An 18,594-nucleotide genomic window follows, 5' to 3' on the forward strand; every position below is an offset into this window, starting at 1 on the left:
ATTCATTTTCTATGGGAAAAAAAGTTCATAAAAAGTGAAATATAATAAAAATTATAAAAGTTATTAATGAGAAAAGTAATACCACCCCTGTCCTAAAAGGGACCTACGTTTAGGAAGTGGAACGAAGTTTCTACGACAAACCGTCTAGGACTAGATAGCGACCGAAAAACGGGCTATAATAATAATAATAATAATAATAATAATAATAATAATAATAAAGAAAAGGATCTCAATAGTGTGAGAGCTGTGCTTACAGCTCTCCCACTAATGAGAGCTGTGCTTACAGCTCTCCCACTAACTAGAATGGGCATTTCCTGCAGAAAATGCGTGTGATTGCTGAAAGCCAGCCGCTGCACCTGCTGCAGCCATCGCCGAATCTGCAGCTTTGAAAGTTGTAGAAGCGACAGGCAACACTGTAGCATGTGTAGTTTTTTAAAATATTGAACAACTAATGAGTTGCAGTACCGCGAACGGCCGCCAGGTGGCGCACGTGGTAGTACTAAAGGCCCTGTACAATATAGAAGTGAAATCAGAAAGAAAAAAAAAAATTTTTTGAGTTAAAAAACGAGTTAAATAACTGACCACACGGTGGCGCTAGAGAGCCCACACTGTAACATGTGAAGCATTTCATCATGGGGCAGCTTTCCTGAAAGTTTCATAACAATATCACGTGTAGTTTCCGAGATACAGCCATGTGTAGATTGCTCTCATAGACGGCAACAAACAAATCATACAAATATTCATAATAATTATTGTACATCAGCTGTCAGCCCACAGAGTAATACATCATCTCTCCTAACTGTACTTAACATATTACAGTTGGAACCATGTTTCTAGCTGTAAGCGTGTAGGAGTAGTAGCGTGTCAAAAAACGCACAAAAACATGCTGATAGCTGACCACACGGTGGCGCTATGGAGCTCACGCTGTAACATGTGAAGCACTTCATCATGGGACAGCATCCCACAAAGCTGCATCATGCTACCATGTGTAGTTTTTGAGATATTGCAGTTTAAACATCACTCCCATAGACTTTCCATTCAAAAAAAAATTCATATTAATATTCATAATAATTACAGTACATTAGCTATCAGCACACAGGGTAATAGCACACCTCTCCCAACCATGCTTAACATATTACAGTTGGAACCATGTTTGCAGCTTTTAGCATTCAGGACTTACAGCACGCCGAAAAACGGGCGGAAGAATACGGAATAATAATAATAATAACTAGAATGGGCATTTCCTGCAGAAAATGCGTGTGATTGCTGAAAGCCAGCCGCTGCACCTGCTGCAGCCATCGCCGAATCTGCAGCTCTGAAAGTTGTAGAAGCGACAGGCAACACTGTAACATGTGTAGTTTTTTAAAATATTAAACAACTAGTGAAAGCTCATGAAACAATGAAGAAGTTTTCAATTGTTATTCACCAACTCTCCAGCAGATGGCAGCCTGTCCAAAGGAATCAACTGTTGCCATCTTGCCCTCTCAACACTAATGAAGTTCTGAGGATAAAATACCAAAAAAAAAAAACACCCACAATAGCGCCCCCCAGTGGATAAACGTTTAACACGCGTGTTTAGGGCAGTGTCCTGCACATATTTGTAAAGTTTCATTCAAGTCAGTCATTGCATTAGCTTAAAAAAAAAGATCGAAACAGTTGCAGTACCGCGAACGGCCGCCAGTGGTAGTACTAAAGGCCCTGTACAATATAGAAGTGAAATCAGAAAGAAAAAAAAAATTTTTTTGAATTAAAAAACGAGTTAAATAACTGACCACACGGTGGCGCTAGAGAGCCCACGCTGTAACATGTGAAGTATTTCATCATGGGGCAGCATGAGTCAAAGTTTCATAACAATATCACGTGTAGTTTCCGAGATACAGCCATGTGAAGATTGCTCTCATAGACGGCAAAAAACAAATCATACAAATATTCATAACAATTATTGTACATCAGCTGTCAGCCCACAGAGTAATACATCATCTCTCCTAACTGTACTTAACATATTATAGTTGGAACCATGTTTCTAGCTGTAAGCGTGTAGGAGTAGTAGCATGTCAAAAAACGCACATAAACATGCTGATATCTGACCACACGGTGGCGCTATAGAGCCCACGCTGTAACATGTGGAGCACTTTATCATGGGACAGCATCCCACAAAGCTGCATCATGCTACCATGTGTAGTTTTTGAGATATTGCAGTTTAAACATCACTCCCATAGACTTTCCATTAAAAAAAAAATTCATATTAATATTCATAATAATTACAGTACATTAGCTATCAGCACACAGGGTAATAGCACACCTCTCCCAACCATGCTGAACATATTACAGTTGGAACCATGTTTACAGCTGTCAGCATTTAGGACTTTTTGCATGCTGAAAAACGTACGGAAGAATCCGGAATAATAATAAAATTAAATACTGGAAACAACATAAATGTTGCTTTCAGCAATCACACTAATAATAAAGAAAAGGATCTCAATAGTGTGGGAGCTGTGCTTACAGCTCTCCCACTAATAAGGGAAAAATTTGGAACGGGAAAAGGGAAAGAAGTGCTTGAGTATTTGCTACAGTACCACAGTAGCCTAAAGGTCATACGTCAGGTCAGTCTTGGTCTAACTCTCCCTTTATGCAATTAGCCACATGTAAGATTCTAACCCCTAACCCTAACCTTTGACTAAGCACGGTACAGGGATCGACTGAGAACAGGATCCCTGGGGATGGCCCCTGCATTTTCAGTTCCCCGTAAAGAAAAGTATTTGGGGAATTCTCACTGGCGATATCAACGCTGCTTGGATGTGTTGCTCCCTCCTCTACATGGAACAGCTCTGCACAAATAAATGGTAAATGTTCTGCACTTATATAGCACTTTTCTAACTATTGGCACTCAAAGCACTTTACACTGCTTCTTATTCACCCATTCACACTCACAACCACACACACACTCACACTGCTGCTATGCAGCTGGCCAACACTCACCGGGAGCAACTACGTGGGGGTTCAGTGTCTTGCTCAAGGACACTTCGACATGTAACTTGAGGAGCCAGGGATTGAACCAACAACTGTGAGATTGGTGGACGACCACTCTACCTTCCTGCACCACAGTCGCCCAAGTAAAGCTGGACTTTTTATCCAGACATGAGGGGAAGAGACGCACAGACCTGGAGAGAGGGCTGCTTTTAAGGATGAAGTTTCCTTGTTTTTTCTCTCAGCTCACCCTCCTATTTCTGTTTCACTCTCTCTGTTACCATTTCCCTTCCTCCCCCTTTCTCTCCTGGTAGACTATAGTCAAGTCATCTGGCCTCATCCGCTCCTGTTTTGCTTGCATTTGTGAGAGGAAAGTCCCTGCGAGGCATATATATAAAAACTCAGTCCACACTCATCTCACAAGCTACACAAGTGGCCAGCAGACAACTGACCTATTCTTTCACACAGTATAACTTTTTGGAAGTTTCTTGGTATAAAGTACAACACTCCAGTTGTGGTTTGTCAAGAGGCCATCAGACACCCTAATGAGGACACAGAGGCAGATAGGGAGACTAAAGACAGCTTGCCGTGATAATTAGCCAATCATTAAAGATGGCAGCACACCCAATGATTTTGGTAAAACCAGCCCAGTAGTAGCAGAAGTGGAAGTGCCAATGAGCAGCCCTGCTTTTCACCAGCAGCAGCAGCATGAGCAGATAACACTATCTGCACTGCCAGTCTTTTGGCAATAGCCTGGAGAGAACCACACCCATAGAATAGTGTAGTTGTCGAGTTAAATTGGAAAACACTTTCTTTCACTTTCACAATCTTTGGTGCTATATAAATAAAGTTGAATTAAACTATCTTAACCTCTGTCTGTAGAAATACATTAGATCAGCAGCTACAAAGCTTGTCAGAACCACACTCACCCCACAAGCTGCACAAGTGGCCAGCAGACGACTGACCTATTCCTTCACACAGTAAGTATAACTTTTTTGAAATTTCTTGGTATAGAGTAGTGAAAATGTATTTTCTTTCCTAAATTTGCAATTTAATGGTTTGCAGTGTAGTATATGAGGCTTACAACTAGGCCCCTAAAAAAAGTTAACGGCATATCAGACAAACATTACTCTGTAATAATGATTATTTAATGGTGCATGTCCATGGGAATACCAGGGGTCTATATGTGTGTCTGTGCCAGAAAGACAGACAGGAGAGAAGAAAAGGCAGAAGAAGATCAAATAAAGTATCTGAACCTGTGGTTGTATGTAAGTGAGTGTGTTGGCCAGCAGTTTGGTTTCCTGTGCTCTGGAAAAAGCACCACAGGGAAAGTAGAGAATATTAAACAGAGTTGGTGATAACACACTGTGGAAACTCTGAGTCCATTAAAGCTGCTGGCACAGAGAATCTAATTTCCCTGATTCCTCCATGGGACTTGATCATGCTCTCTAGGTGCCTCAGGAATGATGGTCAAAATACAGTGAATTAAACCACTGATGTTAGACTTTAAAAAAGACAGACAGGCTAGTGAAAGGAGCAGCGTCCCTTCAGACTGGACTGTTTCCACTTGAGGTTGAATTTGGAATAAATAAAGTCAGGAGTCTACACAATGGGAAAGAAAGTCCATGAACATAGCATCTTTGCAAGAAGGGTTATTCTCCAAGTATAAGAAGAGACGATCTGGCAAGTATTAGTTAAATAAACGGGCACAGGTGAAAGTAATCAGGACTAACAACCGTGGGTGAAAAAGCTAAAGAAACTAAGAACAGGAAGTGGTGTTGAGGGACTACAAAATAAAAGGCAGGGACAGGAAGTAAAGCTTACAAAAGTAAAACTAAAGTCCAGGAACTGGGATTGTGACAATATTAAGTTCACCTCTTTACACAGAAGTCAAATAAAATGTGTAAATTACTGAGGTCCCAGTGGGGGGTGTAGTGCATTATATTAAGATGTTCTCTTGTGTTTTGGCCACTGTATTTAAAATGAATGAGGATTCATTTAAATAGGGGATTATCACCTTTCTGACTGTTTCAACATTAAATTGATAAATTAGAACCTTGTAAAAGTAGAATTCATGCCAGAGCTGCTGGGTTGGATGAGTTTGTACAGGTGCACTGTACTCAATGAAGTGTAGTTCACTAACCTTCACCATTTTTCCTGCAGACACCATGTCCTCAAAGTGTGACCACAAGGATGATGCCAAAGTGCTTGTAGAGAAGATCCACAAATGGCTTCAGTTACAAAAGGAAGCTGCAGACAAGTTGAACAAACTGGCCTCTGAAGTGGATAACAACAACAAAAATGTTAATATCAGTAAAGTTGTTGGGACCTCTGTGGGTACAGCAGGAGCATTGTCATTGATAGGGGCAGGTATAGCAACCCTTCTTACAGGAGGGTTGGCGGCTCCTTTGCTAATTCCAGCAATAGGAGCAACAGCGGCTGGTTTTGCCACCAATGTTGCTTCTGATATTGCAGGTTTTATATTGTCAAGTGGAACCACGAAAGAGGCAAAAGAAATTTCAGACAACGCTGAAAAGCTTGAAAAGGAAATCAAAGACCTCATACAATCACTGGAAAAGGAAGAGGAGAAAGAACAACCGACTGGATCCAGCACAGTTGTTCCCCATGAAGATTATGTTTTGGATCGAATCCTCAAAGCAATTGCCAAATCCAGTGAACTGGATTTAGATCACGTCACCAGTTTGTACCAAGCATCTGTCAAACTTTTAAGTTTTGAGATAAAATTCCTTTCAAAACTCATTGTAAAGAAGGCAGTTAAATACATAGTAACAGCACCAAAGACGTGTGGAAAAGTGAGTATCCAATGTGATCTGTGAGTTGCCATTTTAGGATTTTTATAATTAATTCCAAGCCATTTTTGTGGCTGGAAAAGCTGGAAGTTTGTGTGCGACCACGCTGTCCCAGAGTGGAGAATGACATCTTCTCTCACTTTAAATTACATATGTTTCACAGGAGTTTTTACTAAGCGAAGCTTAATAGGCAGCGAGTTCCTTCACAGAAAAGTCTTATGTGCATTTGCATATTCAGGAACATTTGCTTAGATTTTAAACTGTTCAGTGGTTTACTGGCAGTTTGTTTGGCAGTTTTTCATGCAGGAGACTTGTCTTCAAACTCACCCAGTTCCTATTCTGTCCCCTGCAGCCCGTGGACACATCCATGTGTTCAAATTGAGCCGCACCCTAAATTTACCTGCGTCCATCCACCGTGTCTCTTGATTACATCATGAGCAAGTGATACCAGGCAGCTACCAAACAAGCACACACCTCACATAACTTAGTTTACTGCCTATTATTCCAAAGAAACAGATCATAGAGGCTCATTAATCCTGTGCCTCCAAAAACTACATCCTTTGCAGTTTTTCAGCAATTCTTCACATTAGTTTGACTTACAACATGATAGAGTAGAAGACTGAGAAAGCACTGCATTGATGTAGGCCAATAATACACCTCAGTTATTAGTCGATGATTTATTTTCTCAGCTCTCACAGACAAGACACCTTTGGGGTGAATAATAGTTTCAGTTAGATTTTTGTTTGTGTTGTTACATGTTCAAAATGAATTGAGGCTGAATAATTTTATTATTAATAATGAATTGTTTGTGCTTGTCAGATTGGAGGAAATGTAGTTGGTCTTGGGTTTTCCATTTATGATCTTGTTGAAAGCTCTATGAATGTGAACAACCCTGAGACAGAAGTTAGTAAGAATCTGAGAGAAAATGCTGCAGCCATATGCAGCCGTGCTGAGGAGCTGAAAAATGAGCTTCGTGAAATTGAGTAAGTGTGAAATTAACTTTTCCTTTTTTTTTTTTTTTTTACAATTTCTACTTGAAAAATACCATAAAGGTTTGTTTGTTTCAGGATGATAAAAATTCATGAGCTTTTCTATATTTACTCTAATGAACGGTGACATTTCCATCATTTCAGGTGGAAATATTCAAATTTCTTATTTTTATTCCTCTTACAGCAAACTGTTTAAGATGTTGGCCGAAGTGAAACGCTGGATTCAAAACACCAAGAGGAGCTCGGATGACAAGAAAACCTTAATAGAGTATGTGATAGAAAACTGCAAGGATAAAGATGTTGTGGAGTGGCTGAAAAAGAATTCACAATGTGAAGCTTTAGCCCAAATCATTGAGCAGTCTCGACTGATTTAACCTGATTTAAAGTTTAAACCAACTCATTCCCGATATTCAAAAAACTGCTTAAAACAGAATTCTTTCTATGCACTTAAATCTAATTAAAAAAACCCAAAACAAAACAAAAAAACAACAACAACAAAAAAACATAAAAAAACCTTTTATTTTTGCTTTTTCTTGCATCTCATGAAATGTTCCAGGAACCCAGCAGGTAGACACAGGACACAGTGTGATGGAAAATCAAGTCTGATTAAATGATTGCATTTTACTCAGCATTTTTCCTATTTATAATGGCAACTTGTACTTAGTGTACTTTTAAAATCTTCTTCAAACTTTGTCTCATATATACTATTGTAACGGCCCAGCAAGTGGGTTAGTGTGGGCGCTGACGCAATCTGCCCCGAGGGAATTATGGGTAAATGTGTACTGAATAGCTCTGTGCTTTAATTGCTTAAATGTTAAATGTTGTTAAATGATTACGTTACAGTTAGTGTTATTAGGTGTGTTCACCTGTTTAGGGTTTAGCCGGCACCGTGAAAGAAGGTGATGGGTGTATGAATGGCGGTCACGGTGATCGGCTACTTGTGGGTAGATAGTGAGATAGTTGTTAAAAGGCGAGAATTGTGTTGTGATTACTTCTGTCAAACAGCTCGAGGCTCTTGCGGTCGTGCGGTGTATGGGGAACAAGTGTTTTCTCTTCCTCCTGCCATTTTGATTTATTCGTTTGACGTTAGCTTGCTAGCACCCAAGCTAGCTGATTAGGTTAGTTAAGTCAGTTAGGGTTAGTCTTAGCTTTAGCTTCACCGCCTCCCACAGTTAGCTTCCATAAACCGTGGGTTGCTACACTATGTTTGACTTTTAGTGTTTGCAGAACTGCTCCAAGGTCAGTTATTGTCTAACAGCAGACCATCCCACACTGAGTCACTCCCAGCTCACAGGTGCTTATCAAAGTGCTGGAAAGGGAAAAGGAGAAAAGGGTCGGGGGCAGTGTCCTGAGGTGGAGAATGTTCTGCTCAGCAACAGAAAGTTATAAAACTAATGTGTGATGTATGAGGTTTAGAACTGCATAGTATAGAGAACTGAAACTGTCGATGTTCTTCTCTCTTGCAAGATAATAAAACCCTAAAAAACATCCTGGATGTTGAAGCTTCTTTACTGATTACACTTGGTGCCTAAGACCAGAGATTGTCATTTTTGCCACGACACACAGGAATAAAGTCTCAGAGGAAAATGGGTTTTATTTACCCAAATGTAACATATACAAAGAAATTTGAATTACTAACAAAAAAAGCTAAACTCAAACTATCAAACTGAAATTACAACACAAGTTCTAACCACAACAGAGACAAAACTTGTGTTGTAATTTCACACAAGGGCCAACATATAAACTGTCTGGCCGAACCAATATGACACACAAGGGGTAGAAATAATGGTGAAACAGTGGTGACACTGTATGACATTAACTACTCTCCAGTGTGACTCCAATATCCACTTTGACCTCAATATTAGAATTATCACCTTCTGATAGTATCAACCTAAAAACTGAGTATTTATAATATTGTAAAAGTAGAATTCATGGCAGGTTCATTGTTCTGGATTATATTTAGTTACACAGGTGGTCACAATGTTATGCTGGACTAAACTTTGACATTTATCTTATCAACAGCATCAGATTTAGTGCTTTTTAAAACTGTTCTCTTATTGGAGGACTTATACTTTTTTCACTGTTTATAGAGAGAAATTGACTTGGTGATGCTGTGATCTGAGTCACCTAAGGGTGGTGTTAACCGCCTCTTGTATGCATTTCTAAAACCGCCAAAGCACAGGTGAAGAACACGCTTTCCTTTAGTAGGACACGGAACACACAGGTACAACTGGGACAGTGCGTATTGTGGAACAGCCACTTGAGACTGTGAAGTACTGGAGAGTATGTCATTTGTTCTGTTCACAAAAAACTATTCAGAGATACATTTAGGAGGCAGCGCAGTGGTGGAGTGGTTAGCACTGCCGCCTCACAGGTAGAAGGTCCCTGGTTTGAATCTTGAGCGACCGTGGCCTCTCTGTGTGGAGTTTTCTGTGTGGGTTTCCTCCTCTTCCTCTATGACAGCTGGCATAGACTCCAGCCTGAATTTAACAAAATTGTGGGGGAAAGTGACCATTTAGACTTCTATGATTTACTGTGTCTTGGTTAAACTTTGCGTTAGATTTTATTTTCCAAATGAGGCGGCATTGCACCATTATGACTCCTTTCATTCATTCTGTACCTCAGCTATGTGTTCATGTCAGCAGCCTTTCATTAAACACATTCCCACCTGGAGAAAGACGGTTAGAAACCCAGTTACATGTTGACAGGGCAGAGAAATCTGTTTTCTGACAGACTTTCTAACTTTTCTGGTTAAATGACACTCAAGAAATCAGATTTTCAGAGAAAGTCGACTGTAACCTGGTTACTAAAGTCCATGTAAACACAGTCATTGTGTGTTTGAGCCTCTGAGAACTGATCCTGCTGATATCAGAGAAGAGCTGAACTGAAGCACACGGACACCCACATTTCTGTCATTCTCTAAGTAACAAAAGCACTTGTGTGAAGTAGTTACTGTACGTTCCTGCTCCCACCAACCTCAGATAATATTTTCATGTGCCACCACTGTCACCACCATTGTTGTTGGATATACACACACTTTGCCATGTACATTATCTTACTTACATTGATCACATTCTTTATCATAAAGCAGAAAACTATAATCTCCCTACAATAAATCACTTAACTCACCAGGAGAAAAGAGATTCTCCAGTGACACTAAAACATTTGCTGACAGCTCTGATGGTGTAAAAGCTGCTTCGTTTGAGCGGAGAAGCTGTGGATCTGTGTGCAGCAGCTTCCTGTTTGCTGTGCAGAAAATCATTTGACAAGGCTCAAGGGTGGTTGTTACTCCCATCCAGTTAATCACGGACACAAGGCGATCTCTTTTCACTGGCATTTATTTCCAAAGATGTTCATTATGCCGTGAGAACTAAATAAAGTTCAAATATAAATAAAACACACATATAAATTACAATCTTTCTTTGACATAAACAGAAAATAAAATACAACACAAATAGCTTAATAAACTTATTTCAAACTGTACAATATCACTTTATAAGGATTATTCTTAAATAAATATAGGTAAATAACAGTTGTTACGTTCCCTTACATGTCGTATCGCTAATTAAACCAAGTTGGTAACAGTCGGTACAATATAAACAATGACAAGATTCACGTACCTCATTGGCCACATTAACATACGGGGAGAATATAACTTCAGCTTAACAAGTCTTGCTCTGTCTTAGACCTTGGAAACATTTTACAGCAACGTAACTTAAAACATTATCTTCAGCTGAACACGACAACTCGGCATCACACGTGTAACATAATGATGTCGCACTCAATAATAACCTGTCTTTACCTGGACTGGCGAACATTGGTTCCGCTTGGGAAACACTATACAAATGACTTAAGAACGAAAACAAATATTCTTAATCATATAAATTTCTCCTTTTCCGTACAAATTATATGTAATCGTACCTAAAACAATTATATAAACTTAAACATTATACCTGCTTCTAACAGCAGTTACACTCCCACCAATCACTGGTGATTTCTGTACTAATGTGCAAATATAAAATTCCATAACACAACTAAAAATAACATAACCCAATAAAGCTATATTACTCAGCTTCCATCAAAATCACAGTCTTATGAATAGGCCTCTCCAAATAAACTGGCTTGGTAAGTCGTTTTCCTTGCTCATCTAGTTCCTTGTCACTTAACAGCAACTGTAGCTTTCTCACACATCCATCTTTACTAGGATATACTGCTGTGACCTTAGCCAACTTCCACTCATTTCGAGATGCATTGTCGTCTTGCACAATCACTATGTCATTGATCTTTGCATTTCTATGGATTTTGTTCCATTTTTGTCTCTGTTGCTGGTTTAACAGATATTCTTTCTTCCATCTAGACCAAAATTCATTGGCCAAGTATTGTACCTTACGCCATCTTTTGCGAAGGTAAAGATCTTCTCTTACAAATTCTCCGGGTGGTGGCAAAACAATAGAAGATTTCATTGTCAGAAGGAGATTAGGTGTAAGAGGTTGTGGTCCTGCTGGATCGTTGAGTAAGTGTGCCGTTAAAGGTCTGCTGTTTATGATCGCCATAACCTCATATAGATAAGTTCGCAATGACGAACTATCCAGTTTGCGGGACGACTGATCTAGTATGGACATTAGCACATTTCTTATTGTCCTAATTTGCATTTCCCAAGCTCCACCCATATGACTTGCAGCTGGAGTGTTCATGACAAATTCACAGCCTAGTTGTTTTAGGTATTCTTGGTCCATCTCCTTCACAGCTTCCAAGAACTGACGCCTTGCACCAACAAAGTTAGTACCCTGATCAGATCGAAGTTGTCGAACGTTTCCTCGTAGTGCAATGAAAGCACGAAGAGCATTAATAAAGACATCAGCCGTCATATCTTCAAGCAGCTCGATGTGTACTGCACGAGAACACAAACAAGTAAATAATAGACCATATCGCTTCAACTCCTTTCTTCCCTCCTTGACATAAAATGGCCCAAAACAGTCCATACCACAATAAGTAAAGGGAGGCGTTGTCTCCATCCGTTCAAGTGGCAAGTCTGCCATTTTTTGTGTTTCTGTAGGTCTTCTAAACCTTCTACACTTAACACACTTGTGAATGCAAGATGACACAGCATGACTGCCACCAAGGATCCAAATACCACTTGATCTTAGTTCGTTAAGTGTTATACCACGACCTTGGTGTTGCACTCGCTGATGATAATGCTCAATCAGCAACCTTGATATGTGACTAGTCTTTGGTAAAATCACTGGATGCTTGATGTGTGGGTGTAAATCAGCATACTCAAGACGACCTCCCACTCTGAGAATGCCGTTATCATCCAAGAAAGGATTCAGTCTGTAAAGCTTGCTACTCTTATCCTTTGATTTCATCTCACCCTTACTCTGCAAGTTTCTTAATTCCTCAGAGAAAAATGTACCTTGGACAATGCCTATGATGGAAAGTTCTGCATCCTTTCTCTCTTGTAAACTTGTGGCTTCATTGGTTTTTGATGTCAAGCCCTTAATCTGTTTGACACGTCTTATGAGTCTAGCAATAGCCTTGACTAGTTTGGTCCAGTTGGAGAACTTTAGAAACCGATTATTCAGTGAATCTTCAATGGTCAAGGTCTTGTGTACATAAGTTTTACGAGCTTCTGGGTCTTCAACTGAAATATCTCCCACCTTGACATCTCTGCTGGGAAGTTCATCCAGCAGAAGAAAGGCTGGACTCGTAAACCAGTTGGATGTAGTGAGTTCTTTCGCTGTAAGACCTCTTGATGCATGATCCGCCGGATTGTCTTCAGAGGTTACATATCTCCATTGACTTGGATCTGTGCTCTGTTTGATACGCTGAATGCGATTTGCCACAAACACATGAAATCGTTTAGCATCATTGTTGACATATCCCAGGACAACCTTTGAGTCTGTCCAAAAGAACTCTTGGGCCTCTATCTCCAGCTCCTTTCTAAGCAGATCACTTGTACGGACTGCCACAACTGCTGCAGACAGCTCAAGTCTGGGTATTGTGGTAATCTTCAAGGGTGAAACCCTAGCCTTGCCCATAACTAAACAACAGTGGATTTGTCCTGAAGTGCTAATTGCTCTCAAATAAGTGCATTCACCATACCCTGTACTGCTTGCGTCAGAAATGATGTAATTCATACCTCTGAACTTCCTTAAAACTTTCTGGAATGTAACATCGACTTATTTTGACATCAGATAGGTTCTGCAGATCAAAAAGCCAGGATTCCCATCGTGGCTGAAGATCCTCAGAAAGTGGTTCATCCCATCCAATCTTGTCTTGACACATTTGTTGAAGTATTTGCTTTCCAACTAGAATGAAAGGTGCTACAAAGCCAAGTGGGTCAAAAATAGAGGCCACGGTCGATAAGACTCCCCTCCTAGAGAGTGGGCGTTCACTCACGATTACCCTGAATTGGAACTGATCTGAGGCAACACACCAGCTGACCCCTAGAGCTCTTTCAATCTGTGACTCTCCCAACATCAAATCTTGGTTCCGTACTGTTTCTGCACAATCTTCCTTGGGAATTGCTGCAAGCACCTCAAGGTGGTTAGAGATGAACTTGTGAATTCGTAACTTTCCAGTGTTACAGAGCTTCCTTGCTTCGTTCACTAACTGAATAGCTTCCTCATGTGTTGAAACACTTATTAGACCATCGTCGACATAGAAGTTCCTCTTAATGAAGCGGATGGATGCTTCACTGAAACTACCCTGTCCTTGAGCAGCGATGTACCTCAACCCATAATTTGCACATCCAGGTGAAGAGGCTGCCCCAAACAGGTGCACTCTCATACGATAGACTGATGGTTGAGATTGAAAGTCTCCATTATCCCACCAAAGAAATCTCAAGTAATCTTGATCCTCTGGTCTTACATGAAATTGGTGGAACATGCATTCAATATCACACATTATTGCTACAGGACCCACACGGAACCGACAAAGCACACCCACTAAGGTATTTGTCAGTTCTGGCCCAGTCAGCAGATGGTCATTCAATGACACTCCTTCAAACTTCGCTGAGCAGTCAAATACAACCCGTATCTTTCCCGGTTTCTGTGGGTGATATACCCCATGGTGAGGGATGTACCATGCAGGAGTATTATTGACTTCATCTTCTGGAACCTTCTCTGCTTCTTTGCGAGTTATTATTCCATTCATGAAGGTTGAGTAGTCCTTATGATATTGTTTGTCCCTTTCAAATCTTTTCGGCAAACATCTGAGACGATGATGGGCACACTTCTGATTATCTGGCATACTTGGCCTATTACCTTTGAATGGCAACGGCATTTCACAGCGACTATCTGCATTAATTTTTGTCCCTTTCTTCATTATTGATAGGAAATGCAGATCTTCTTGTGAAAGGTGAATTTCCTCTTCAGCTCTTTCAACGAAGTCGGATTCAAGTGCCCTTATCACTTGTGGTGGAGTGACTACTTCTTTGACTTGTGTGCGAAACATATATCTCACTTCATTTGTAAGATTATTAGGTGATTGCAACTGAGGTATCACTTGTTTCACAACCATCGTGTGGCTGCCTCCAATTGTATCGCCATAATCAATACAAGGGTTGACATGACCAATTATGCTCCAACCAAGGTCTGTTCTTTGAGCAAATGGTTCGTTGTCCTTACCTGCCACAACTTCTCTGGGTAGAAGTGCTTGTGAACAGTCATATCCTATAAGCAAGCCAACATCACAGTCTATTAAGGGTGCAATCTCTTCTGCAAGATGCTCCAAGTGAGGCCAAGCTCTTGCTGTCTTTTGTGTTGGAATGTGACTTACATTAACAGGAATAAACTCTCTTGAATAAGTTGTTGGAAGAGGAATTTTCTTTGATGAATAAAACCCTCTAACTTGTAATCCATTCAATCGTTGACTTGGAATCACTGTATTTCTAGATGACAAAGTGGAGATTTTTAATTGTACAGGCTCTCTTTGTGTGTTGAGTGTTTCTGCCCTTTCTTTTAAGATGAATGTGGTGTCACTTTGGTTGTCCAGCAAGGCATAAACAAGAAGTTCATTCTCAGGGTCACTCGTGGTAGACAGCCACACTGGAACAACTGTGGATGTGTGAGTATTGCTCTCATCTTGGAACAATCTATTAGATATTGCTTCATTTGACATTTCGTCTTTCTGTAGAGATTGCATTACTTCTCCTGATCTTTCCTTTTCCTTCACGTTTTTCCTGTTGTCTGTTAGTTTCACCATTTGCTGTTCTTTCTTTCCATCCGTTGTGGTTCTGTCTTCATGTAGACATGTTGGGTGCTTCCTTTTACAAGTATCACAGATGCTTCTTCTCTCACAGACCTTTGAATGGTGTCCCGGTTTCAAACATCCAAAACACATTCTTTTCATTTTTACAAACTTGACTCGTTCCGTAATTGGCTTATCCTTGAATTTCCAACAAGTATGAATACTATGTGATGGCTTCTCACAAAATACACACCCTTTCGCTTCCAGAGTTTCCTCTGTGCTGTTTACCAGTACACGTGAACCCACAGTTCGAGGTTTTGCCATCCGTGGCTTCTCACCATCACCGGACTTCAGGGCGTGAAGGGACGTCACTGGATTACAAGCTATTTTAGCTTCTAATGTGAGAAAGTCAACGAACTGTTTGAAACTTGGGAATGTTTGGCTGATTTCTTCAATTTCTACAGCCTTTCTATTCCATCTGGCCACTAACCAATCTGGAAGCTTGTTTAGAATTCTTTGGTTTTCACCACAGTCATTAAGGATTTCAAGACCTTTGATTTGTGACATTGCCGTACAACAGCCACGAAGAAAATCCACGAACTCTCTTAATTCAAAACAATCCTTGTGTCCTATCTTTGGCCATAAAGCAAGTTTATCCCTAAAGGCCTTTGCGATCACAAAGGAGCTTCCATACCTTTCTTCTAGGATATTCCATGCAGCATGATAAGCTTGGTCTGTACCTAACAGAAAATAACTTTCAATAGCTTTCCTTGCAGGACCCCCTACATACTTGCGAAGGTAATAGACTTTCTCATTTACAGGAATGTTTTTCTTGTCTATCAACAATAGAAAGGACATCTTCCAGTCTGTGTATCTTAATGGATCTCCACTGAAAACAGAAGGTTCGGGTAATGGTAGGCGACTTACATTAATAGATTCCACTATTGCTTCGGCTAATGCTGCTGTGGTTTCTTCTTTAGGAACATCGGCAGTAGACTCTCTCTTTATGGCAGGTTGAGGGATTGTAACAGGTTGAGTATGAGTGATGTGTTTTGGCATTGCAGAGTTGTGTGCTGGAGGTTCACTTGGGCTTAGAGCGGATTTGATCTCTGCAAAGTTATAATCATGGAGCAAACTTGTTATCTCTTCATCCGAGCTCGCTTCCTTCTCATAAACTTGCAAACGTGCCCTTGCCGCATTCATCCTCTTAACAGTCTCTAAGCGTTCTATCTGCCTGCGCTTCTCTTCTAAGGTCCTTTTTCTTGCAGCATCTTCTGTTTCAAGAATTTCAAGTGCTTGTTTCTCACACTCTATTTCTTCTAAGATTTTTAGAGTGGCTTGAGTGGCAGCTAACTCTGCTGCTGCCTCTTGTTTATTTGCTGAAGACAGGCTTGAATGTGTGGAACTTATACTTAACTTATTTATGGACCTCGAACCTTTAGAAGTTGCCCTGGACCTCTGGGAAACAACAGATGAAAATACAGAGCCAGTATCAGTCCAGTGAATTTGTTCCTTATGAGAACCCTCTCTCATTTCAAGACAGTTCCATGCATAGTCTAAGAGTCGCTTTGAAACTGCATCACAGGTGTCTGCTCTGCGCCGTGTCTCTCCATCAGGGACACTTTGTTGTCGCAAGTCATCATAAGCTTGTTTGACTTCTGTCAGAGCACAGTGAATCTTAGTCCTGAGGTCTAGTACAACGTCGGTGGAAGAAGATCCACCAAGCTCCCCTTTAGCTTGTTTGGCTAGAGCTTTCCATCTGTCATAAGTAATGGCAAAGCGATGTTGAAGCCTCCTAATTTTGCTGACATGCAGTTCTTGCCCCCGTGCAGTAAAGGTTCTGGTTCTTTGGCTTCTTCGTAATTCCTGTATAACAACAGCATCAGTTTCCCTTATAACATCATCATTGTCTGATGGATTTGGGCTTATATGCTCCTTATTGGAATCTTTAGACTGCTGTTGTGTCCTTTGGGCATAGCTTTCTTTATCTGAGCCCTTTTTGTTAGCTTCTTCTTCATGTTCGGCCATTGTATTATTGTCTGAGTTTATCTTAATATTTCCTAGTTTAATTATTGTTTATCTTAACAATGTACATTGTAGAAATAACTGAAGGGAACTAAACTATTCTGTTCAACCAACAATACCTTAATATAATCTACTCAGTACCAAACAACATACTATGATACATATGAATTAGTTTCAACTTACAAACTGAACCACTCATTTAAACACTTAAGAACAGTAAACAGTCTATAATATATGCTATTTACTCTTTCACGTTGCAACTTTCTTGATGATTGAGATTAAATGTGCTCATCAGCATTTTAAACTTAGAACATGTACATAACACTTTCTTTACAGTACTTATTGAGTCCTTTAACCATTTAATAACACTTAACTTGTTTTAAATGTTTCTTCTTATTGGCTTGACTCTCTTCTGTTCCACCCTTTTTAGGTTATTGGTGTATGTACTGTCTTATCTGCTTGATGCTAGTGTGCGTTGAATCTTGCTTGCAGCTTCTTCTGCAGCAGGCGTTTATCGTCTCTTCACCTCATGTCGAGCAGACTGAGTTCTCACTGTTACTCCCATCCAGTTAATCACGGACACAAGGCGATCTCTTTTCACTGGCATTTATTTCCAAAGATGTTCATTATGCCGTGAGAACTAAATAAAGTTCAAATATAAATAAAACACACATATAAATTACAATCTTTCTTTGACATAAACAGAAAATAAAATACAACACAAATAGCTTAATAAACTTATTTCAAACTGTACAATATCACTTTATAAGGATTATTCTTAAATAAATATAGGTAAATAACAGTTGTTACGTTCCCTTACATGTCGTATCGCTAATTAAACCAAGTTGGTAACAGTCGGTACAATATAAACAATGACAAGATTCACGTACCTCATTGGCCGCATTAACATACGGGGAGAATATAACTTCAGCTTAACAAGTCTTGCTCTGTCTTAGACCTTGGAAACATTTTACAGCAACGTAACTGAAAACATTATCTTCAGCTGAACACGACAACTCGGCATCACACGTGTAACATAATGATGTCGCACTCAATAATAACCTGTCTTTACCTGGACTGGCGAACATTGGTTCCGCTTGGGAAACACTATACAAATGACTTAAGAACGAAAACAAATATTCTTAATCATATAAATTTCTCCTTTTCCGTACAAATTATATGTAATCGTACCTAAAACAATTATATAAACTTAAACATTATACCTGCTTCTAACAGCAGTTACAGTGGTTCTACATAGTTGGTCCTCATCACAGGGGGGTCATCATCACTCCTGGCTAAAGTCTGGCCACCTCTCTCAGTATTATCAGTCATACTTATGAATCATGATGCAGAAACAGTTCCTCACAACATTTGCATGAATTAATAAATTAACTAATCACTGAATTAACCAATTAATTAAGAAATTCGTCGGACTATAAACAATTAATTAGAATTATTAGATGAGATAATTCATGGATTATTAATTAGAGTTTTTAAATAACCAATCAAATTACTGCTACAGGACTATGTGAAAAACAAATGTGGTATTTGTCATGTGTTGCTTAATCCTGCTGTTACACCAATGTGCTCAACATGTTTAAGGATAAGGTTTA

General features: G+C 39.8%; 2 protein-coding genes across 2 annotated transcripts; one reads left to right on the forward strand and one right to left on the reverse strand.

Annotated features, from left to right (window-relative positions):
* The first annotated feature begins 3,118 nt into the window (after positions 1 to 3,118).
* On the forward strand, positions 3,119 to 8,254 carry LOC137099601 (uncharacterized). The gene is made up of 4 exons (XM_067476650.1): positions 3,119 to 3,947; positions 5,131 to 5,780; positions 6,597 to 6,760; positions 6,951 to 8,254. Exons 2-4 carry the CDS (start codon positions 5,136 to 5,138, stop codon positions 7,138 to 7,140), a joined length of 999 nt encoding a protein of 332 aa, XP_067332751.1. The 5' UTR covers positions 3,119 to 3,947; positions 5,131 to 5,135; the 3' UTR covers positions 7,141 to 8,254.
* Positions 8,255 to 10,088: 1,834 nt separating this feature from the next.
* Positions 10,089 to 18,251, reverse strand: LOC137099598 (uncharacterized). Its single transcript, XM_067476645.1, has 2 exons — positions 17,872 to 18,251; positions 10,089 to 17,621 (listed from the first exon to the last, which is right to left on the reverse strand). Exon 2 carries the CDS (start codon positions 16,982 to 16,984, stop codon positions 12,884 to 12,886), a length of 4,101 nt encoding a protein of 1,366 aa, XP_067332746.1. The 5' UTR covers positions 16,985 to 17,621; positions 17,872 to 18,251; the 3' UTR covers positions 10,089 to 12,883.
* Between the last annotated feature and the right edge of the window lie 343 nt (positions 18,252 to 18,594).

The sequence above is a fragment of the Channa argus genome, chromosome 15 (genome assembly GCF_033026475.1).
Source record: "Channa argus isolate prfri chromosome 15, Channa argus male v1.0, whole genome shotgun sequence".
Taxonomy (NCBI): Eukaryota; Metazoa; Chordata; class Actinopteri; order Anabantiformes; family Channidae; genus Channa; species Channa argus.

Coding starts and splice junctions, on each gene's coding strand:
- LOC137099601 (XM_067476650.1), top strand. CDS start 5,136: ATGTCCTCAAAGTGTGACCACAAGGATGATGCCAAAGTGCTTGTAGAG. Junction 5,781..6,596: donor CACCAAAGACGTGTGGAAAA/GTGAGTATCCAA, acceptor TGTGCTTGTCAG/ATTGGAGGAAATGTAGTTGG. Junction 6,761..6,950: donor AATGAGCTTCGTGAAATTGA/GTAAGTGTGAAA, acceptor TTCCTCTTACAG/CAAACTGTTTAAGATGTTGG.
- LOC137099598 (XM_067476645.1), bottom strand. CDS start 16,984: ATGGCCGAACATGAAGAAGAAGCTAACAAAAAGGGCTCAGATAAAGAA.